The following is an 8805-nucleotide window of genomic DNA, read 5'->3' on the forward strand; positions in this document are numbered from 1 at the left end:
AGAACCAAGGTTACTTTTTTAACTAAGGTACATTACTTTTCCAACTTTTTCTGAATGTATTTGCCTGATTTTTTATTTCCTTTGACAATTGTCTGTTGTTATAAGGAATTGAAGTATATATTTCAAAACAATTTGGTTTTCATGATAATTATTTTGCAAATTATTTTTGAGTCTTTGTGGGCAAATATTCAGTCATAATCAGACTACTTTTAGAAACAGGAAACATTAAAGCTTTAGATACTGTGTTTTGCTCTAGACATGCAACGTTCAGTTCAGTTCAGTCGATCAGTCGTGTCCAACTCTTTGCAACCCCATGAATCGCAGCACGCCAGGCCTCCCTGTCCATCACCATCTCCCAGAGTTCACTCAAACTCACATCCATTGAGTCGGTGATGCCATCCAGCCATCTCATCCTCGGTCGTCCCCTTTTCCTCCTGCCCCCAGTCCCTCCCAGCATCAGAGTCTTTTCCAATGAGTCAACTCTTCGCATGAGGTGGCCAAAGTATTGGAGTTTCAGCTTCAGCATCATTCCTTCCAAAGAACACCCAGGGCTGATCTCCTTTAGAATGAACAGGTTGGATCTCCTTGCAGTCCAAGAGACTCTCAAGAGTCTTCTCCAACACCACAGTTCAAAAGCATCAGTTCTTCAGTGCTCAGCTTTCTTCACAGTCCAACTCTCACATCCATACACGACCACAGGAAAAACCATAGCCTTGACTAGACGGACCTTTGTTGGCAAAGTAATGTCTCTGCTTTTGAATATGCTGTCTCGGTTGGTCATAACTTTTCTTCCAAGGAGTAAGCGTCTTTTAATTTCATGACTGCAATCACCATTTGCAGTGATTTGGAGCCCAGAAAAATAAAGTCAGCCACTGTTTCCACTGTTTCCCCATCTATTTCCCATGAAGCGATAAGACCAGATACCATGATCGTCGTTTTCTGAATGCTGAGCTTTAAGCCAACTTTTTGATTATCCTCTTTCATTTTCATCAAGAGGCTTTTTAGTTCCTCTTCATTTTCTGCCATAAGGGTGGTGTCATCTGCATATCTGAGGTTATTGATATTTCTCCCGGCAATTTTGATTCCAGCTTGTGCTTCTTCCAGCCCAGCATTTCTCATGATGTACTCTGCATATAAGTTAAATAAGCAGGTGACACTATACAGCCTTGACGTATTCCTTTTCCTATTTGGAACCAGTCTGTTGTTTCATGTCCAGGTCTAACTGTTGCTTCCTGACCTGCATATAGGTTTCTCAAGAGGCAGGTCAGGTGGTCTGGTATTCCCATCTCTTTCAGAATTTTCCACAGTTGATTGTGATCCACACGGTCAAAGGCTTTGGCATAGTCAATAAAGCAGAAATAGATGTTTTTCTGGAAATCTCTTGCTTCTTCCATGATCCAGCGGATGTTGGCAATTTGATCTCTGGTTCCTCTGCCTTTTCTAAAACCAGCTTGAACATCTGGAAGTTCATGGTTCGTGTATTGCTGAAGCCTGGCTTGGAGAATTTTGAGCATTACTTTACTAGTGTGTGAGATGAGTGCAATTGTGCAGTAGTTTGAGCATTCTTTGGCATTGCCTTTCTTTGGGATTGGAATGAAAACTGACCTTTTCCAGTCCTGTGGCCACTGCTGAGTTTTCCAAATTTGCTGGCATATTGAGTGCAGCATTTTCACAGCATCATCTTTCAGGATTTGAAATAGCTCAACTGGAATTCCATCACCTCCACTAGCTTTGTTAATAGTGATGCCTTCTAAGGCCCATTTGACTTCACATTCCAGGATGTCTGGCTCTAGGTGAGTGATCACACCATTGTGATTGTCTGGGTTGTGAAGATCTTTTTTGTACAGTTCTTTGTATTCTTCTTAATATCTTCTGCTTCTGTTAGGTCCATACCATTTCTGTCCTTTATCAAGCCCATCTTTTCTCTCAAAACCAGGTAATAATAATAAACCAACAGACCTCATATTGACTTTCTGAGAAACAGAACAAGGATTCCATTAATTTTGTTAATTCAATGGGTTGTATAAAACACAGCCTAGTGAGGCAGCTTTACTATGCCCACATCCACAGACAACATTACTAAAACTCAGAAATTTAATTTACTTGAATAAAATTTACAGTTAAAAAATTGGAGAGATGACCATTAATTTAGGTCCATCTGATCTCAGTTAATTTTATTTACCATATGTCAGTATGTTAAAATGAAGCTCTATTATCAAACTGCTATAAAATGAACTTCATTATAAGTCATATTGGCTATAAAGAATCATATAAAAATTGGGGGAAGTTTCTTGGGGGGCGAGGTAAATGTAGAGAAACTGAATATTGAGTATCCTTCTATTTTTGAAGTTTATCATAGGGCAGATTATATGTCCTTGATGGAAATTCATCGTTTGCCTTGTGGTTTATCATGTGAAAATATTTTAAGACATCTGAATGTTTTTCCATGGTGAGGAATATTTTTGTACATTTTAACCTTTGCCAATTAATTTCTAAGTTTTCCTATTACAATCTGGAATCAAAATTAATTAAAGTCTGGGGACTGTGTTCCCATAAGTCATTCACTACCAAGGTCTCCAGATCCTTGATGGGAAATTATTAAACAATCTGTCTATTAAGTTAGATCTTCACTGATATACCTACCAGTATATAATATACATAGAATCATAGCCACTGGTCTCACTTTCGAAATGCATGACTCACCATCAACATCATGTCAGTTGCATTCACTTTTCTATGCAAAATAAAGGGCTAATGCTGCATAGTGAGAAGGTGTGCCTGATCACAGAAAATTTGGAGGTTTGCAGCAACCCCAAGAGGCAGAGGAGACTGGAGACAAATAGTATTTAAGGTAGAAATGAAACTGAGAAAAATAAAGAGTTTTGAACCTTGCCTGGTAATGGAAATTCTGTAGAGAATCTATATGATTAAGTCCTCAAATGCCAGATTTTGGTGATTATATTTATCAAAGGAAAATAAAAATCTGACTGTAGGCTTCCCAGGATTGAGGTCTAAGGGAAAGCTACATAGAATTACATTTCTGTTTGACTATCTGTCCGAATTATATCACTTAAATAATGAGTCATAAATACTCATATAATCAAACACAGCATAATACTAAGCAGGTACCGTTTATGATGTCAAGTAAAACATTGAGAATGAGAATTACTATTCATTTAGACTCAAAACTGGTATCCAAAGATGCACCTAAACTCAGGAAACAACTTAATCTCTTGATAATTTCTAATCCTGTTGTTTTAGAAAAGCTGTTTGATGATTGAGTTGTGATTTCATTTCCATCTGCCTTGTATGAACCCATAATAGGTATGACCTCAAAGTATGCTAACAATAAGGACAAACTCTGTTCCTAAAATGATATAGTAGTCATATCATTGTAAAAAGTCTTAAAAGGTCAATAAAATTCTACAGGTTAATATCACACTGTCCTCTTTTTAAGCAGATTTATCTTCCATATTAGAGAAATAATGGAAATATATTCAGAGTTGACTCTCAGTAAGCACTTATTCCATTGAATTAAGCTAATCAAATTGATCCACTTTGTGAGAAAACTTTAATAAATAATAGGGAAATATTTACTAAGTGATAGTGGCTTGTTCTATTTAAAAAATACTGTGTATAATTTGGTTTCTACTTCCTAAACACCAACCAACAATTTGTTTTCAGGTAGTTGGTTATTATTTAAGAAGAATTTATAAAAAGCTAAGTAAAAGTATCAAGTAAAACAATTAAACACATGTGGATGTTTTATCTTAAAGTTTTGGCTCCAACGTTTTCAAACACTGACTTGGTCATCTTCATTAACTTTTGCCAGTTGTATTCTCACTGTTATGAAGTTAACCACTCATACGCTTAAAGAATATCATAGCTTGGGTAATTGAAGTTAGGAGCACAGACCTAAAGCAAATTGTCAAATAGGGTGGTTACAGGGATACTGATGATTTTTGAGATTTAGAATGTTTGAATGTTAGAATGTTTGCCATACCTCATACTCACTTTAAGCTGGAAGTCCTTTGAGTATTATTCTAGCAAGAGAAATCAAGTATTTTTAGTAGACATATGAGTTCAACATAAAATACCAAAAGAGTTGGATGTCTCGACTCATTGAAGTAAATGGCAGGACAAGTTACGGGGCATGATATAACTGTACAGTTAAGAATTCCATGAGGTTACTCAGGAGTGAGAAAACCTCAGGCTTTCAGAGTTATATAGTTCAAAACAGTTGACTCAGAAAGTGTGTAAGAATTCTAATTTGTTTCCCACTTAGGAAATGTGATTTTCTCCATCAATGTGTTTTTAACCACAACAAACTCTGTGTTGCCTCAGTCTTTAAATGTACATGAGGTGCTGTGTACTAAGGCAGCTATGGGGCTTCCCTGGTGGCTCAGATGGTGAAGGATCCCCCTGCAATGCGGGAGACCTGGGTTCCATCCCTGGATTAGGAAGATCCCCAGAAGAGGGCATGGCAACCCGCTCCAGTATTCTTGCCTGGAGAAGCCCCATGGACAGAGGAGCCTGACGGGCTACAGTCCATGGGATCACGAAGAGTTAGACACGACTGAGCGGCTAAGCACAGCACAAGGTAGATAGAACTCAAATTAAATCTTCCCTAATTATCCACTTACATCGTACTCAGACATTAGCTCTGTCTTCTGTGTTGACATGTCACCCTATAGGAGACTTAGTCATAGCACTTATTTCACTCTTCTGTGATTAGTAGATATAAATGATTTCATATCTAAACTCACATTTCACTGAAGGTATTGACTGTATCTTAGTGCACTGCTGCCCCTTCTTCAACCTAGTACAGAATGTGTAAAATATAGTGATTATTAAGTAAATGTAGAATGAAAAATAAGTGGATGGTAAAAGTATTTCAAGAACTATTCTGTAACTCTTCTGAAATAATATGAATATGACTTTAGCAAAATTTGTGCTTCCTGATCGTTTGTAACAAGATCACCTTCATAATTTATATTTTAGCAGAGTTGTTACTAAAGGAACAATAATGAGACTGATTTTTTTAACTATTTTGTTACAAAAGTCACCTGGATAAACACATTCAGAAGTGAACCGTCACGTTAAACCAAAGGAGGTCATTGTTTAAATTATGAAATTCCTGCTGCATTCATAGAGAACAGGATTTCCAGCTGTTTTGATGTCTATGCTATATTACAGCACTTCTGAGAGGAAACAGCAAAGAATATGAAGTTTCCCCATATACAGCAACTGTCTTATTCAGGAGCAGGAAATCCACCTTTCCATAAGATGACATGGAAGGAACAAGCTTTAGTTCTCACCGTCAATGCCAATCGAGTGAGGGATTTGTCATATATTCTACATAAAAATGTTTACTGCTAACTCCATGGGGTTTGTTCAACTTTCTGGTTAAATATTCATTGACTATATATTCTTCTATAGCTACTGTGCTGATCTTATTGAGATAGAGTAGGTAAGTAAAACATAAACCTAGCACTTAAAACCTTAGCATTTATGTGGGAGAAATATGTTTACATGGGAAACTATAATAAACACATACAATAATAACTCATCTAAGCTTCATGACTACACTCTTGATGTCATTTGATTAACTTCCTTATTTTAAACATGAGGAAAGTGAGGCACAGATAGTAAGTGATGCAGCTAGGCTTGAATTTGGGTATCCTAGCCCTTGATACCCTGAGGTGTCCCAGTAGTAAGTATCCGTCTGCCAGGGCAGAAGACACAGGAAACGTGGTTTCGATCCTTGGGTCAGGAAGATCACTTGGAGGAGGACATGGCAAGCCACTCCGGTATTTGTTCCTGAAAAATCCCACGGACAGAGGAGCCTGGAGGGCTCCAGTCCATTGCAGTCACAAAGAGTCAGACGACTGAGTGACTGAACACGTGTGCAGCCCTGACATATGCTCTTAGACTCCAAGCCACACTGTCTCTCAGTTATGATGATAGATAATTATATGCCTGATGTTATTAGGGACTGTGGGAATGTGGATAAGAAAATTTCTTCTTCTTCAGCTTTCAGTATACTGATAAATCTGAGCAGAAGTGAAAGCAAAGGTTCAGCTGTGTGAATACGTAAGTCCTGTGGAGAAACCATGAGAATGTATGTTTGACTGGAATTTGGGTTATCTGTTTTAAATTAATGGAATCTAAGGTTTAAAAAGTATCTTGGACCCCAAGTCATGGAAAATCTAAAATTCTAGACTGAAAATATAAGCTTTATTTGGTCAGAAATAGGGAATATTGATGGCTTCCTAGCAGGTAATAATGTAAGTCTAAGAATTTCTATTACTCCATCTATGATGGTATGCATACCTGCTAAGTTGCTCAGTCAAGTCTGACTCTTTGTGACCCCATGGATTGTAGCCTGCCAGGCACCTCTGTCCATGGGATTTCCCAAGCAAGATTACTGGAATGGGTTGCCATTTCCTATTCCCAGGAATCATCCCAATCCAGGGATTGAATCCATGTCTCTTGCATCTCCTGCATTAGCAGGCAGATTCTTTACCACCTGTGCCACTTGGGAAGCCTGTTTCTGATGGCACTTAGCCATAAAAAGTAAATCAATGGGATATTTCATTAAAAATTTGAAAAGCAATTGATTTGTGATTTTCAAAACTGATTGAATGAATTAAGTTGATATTTCTTTTGCCCACATCTGCAAGAGTTAATAATCAGGGTCCATCACTATCAGAAATAATATATACATTTTGAGGTTCAAATTTGCAGAAAGTAGATCCTTTGTTATGATAAGATTCTCCGAGTAAAAGCAAAGAGAGAGAAAAAATAAAGAATAGAAGAGGAAAGTAAGATGAATCTAAGTGAGGTGAAGAACTAAATTTGATCATTCTTTTTAATATTCTTTATTTAACACACTTTTAGGCAATTGCTCAACAAAATGTAGTTAAATACTTCTGATGAGTTAATAGCACATATTGTGAGAGTCCAATGTTGGGAGGAAAGATATGAAATTTTAGATCCACATATTGATATAAGACATGTACTGAGTGTCCATTGTTCTAATCCATTTGATTTGTTCCCCGGCCTTGTTATATTTCTTTTAGAGGCATGGTGGGTGGGAATGCGTCATCAGTAACTGATTTCATCCTTGCGGGACTCTTTCCTGAGTTTCAGCATTCCACTGTTCTCAACTTCGTGGTCATTTTCATCTACATCCTTGCTTTCCTGGGAAACTTACTTCTCATTGTCTTGATCTGGGGGGACTCTCGGCTCCACACACCCATGTACATTCTCCTCAGTCAACTCTCCCTCATTGACTTGACATTAACTTCTACCATTGTTCCGAAGACAGCTTCTAACTTTTTCACAGGGAAAAGGACCATATCACGGATTGGCTGTGGAACACAGAGTTTCTTCTTCCTGATGTTGGGAATGTCAGAATGCCTCATCTTGACTCTCATGGCTTATGACCGCTACGTGGCTGTCTGCATCCCACTGCATTATCCCACCATCATGAACCCCAGGTTCTGTCTGCACATGGTTGCTGGATGTTGGATTGGAGGCTCCATAGGTTCATTTATCCATACAGTCTACCCTATGCATTTTCGCATCTGTGGGTCAAGGGAGATCCACCATTTCTTCTGTGAGGTCCCAGTCCTCATTAAGCTTTCCTGTGAAGACACTTCAGTGTATCAGTTAGTGGTGGTGGTTACAAGCATTGTACTGCTCGTTGTGCCTTTCAGTCTCATCATAGCTTCCTACACACTCATCTTCCTCACTGTCCTCCGTATGAACTCTGTCAAGGGCAGGAAAAAAGCCCTGGCCACCGGTTCTTCCCACCTAACTGTGGTAAGTCTCTTCTTCGGCCCAAACATATTCATCTACATGACTTTCACTTCCTCACATAGTCCAGAGCAGGACCAGGCTCTCTCTCTCTTCAGCAACATCCTCACTCCCATGCTGAACCCCCTTATCTACAGCCTGAGGAATAAGGAGGTGGTGGCAGTTCTCATGAAGTTGATGGTGAGATGTGGGGTATCTTAGTAGATGAGGAATACTTCTCAGCTGTGCAAAGAACATGCTTATGACCATGGACTAAACTACAGTTCAGAGTTTAAGTACCAAGGTGTTGCATGGTTCAGGAAACCAGGGTGAGTGCAACCCTATGTAAATAAAACTTCTCATGTGTGATCTCCAGGTTTCTAATGGAGGTCTTTAACTTCTCATGGGGGCATTATCATGTTAGGAAAAATTCAAGAAAATTAGTTTACATATTACATAAAATTAGTTAAATATTATTTGAAATGTATGAAGTTTTTAGAAATTTTCTCTAATAAAATATAAATTAAATATGGACCTCAAGATGAACTAAAATTCCATGAGCTGGCTTACTACAGCAAAAGAGACACAGATGTATAGAACAGTCTTTTGGACTCTGTGGGAGAGGGAGAGGGTGGGATGATTTGGGAGAATGGCATTGAAACATGTATCATATCATATAAGAAATGAATCACCAGTCCAGGTTCCATGCAGGATACAGGATGCTTGGGGCTGGTGCACTGGGGATGACCCAGAAGAATGGTACGGGGAGGGAGGTGGGAGGGGGGTTCAAGATGGGGAACATGTGTATACCCGTGGTGGATTCACGTTGATGTATGGCAAAACCAATACAATATTGTAAAGTAATTAGCCTCCAATTAAAATAAATAAATTTAAATTAAATAGATAAATAAATAAAGATTAAAACATAAAATAAAATTAGCAGATAAATTGAAATACAATAAATAAAAAATATTTTAAATGAACCAGGCTTTGGTGAATTCCAAA

At 38.2% G+C, this 8805-nt stretch overlaps 1 protein-coding gene across 1 annotated transcript; it reads left to right on the forward strand.

The window, feature by feature from the left end:
- The first annotated feature begins 7086 nt into the window (after positions 1–7086).
- LOC138441818 (olfactory receptor 2L3-like) lies at positions 7087–8022 on the forward strand. The gene has a single exon (XM_069592878.1). It carries the CDS (start codon positions 7087–7089, stop codon positions 8020–8022), a length of 936 nt encoding a protein of 311 aa, XP_069448979.1.
- Positions 8023–8805: the final 783 nt, after the last annotated feature.

This window comes from Ovis canadensis, chromosome 5 (assembly GCF_042477335.2).
Source record: "Ovis canadensis isolate MfBH-ARS-UI-01 breed Bighorn chromosome 5, ARS-UI_OviCan_v2, whole genome shotgun sequence".
Lineage (NCBI taxonomy): Eukaryota > Metazoa > Chordata > Mammalia > Artiodactyla > Bovidae > Ovis > Ovis canadensis.

Bases quoted from the DNA above. Each gene is read 5' to 3' on its own strand.
- LOC138441818 (XM_069592878.1), top strand. From the start codon at position 7,087: ATGGTGGGTGGGAATGCGTCATCAGTAACTGATTTCATCCTTGCGGGA.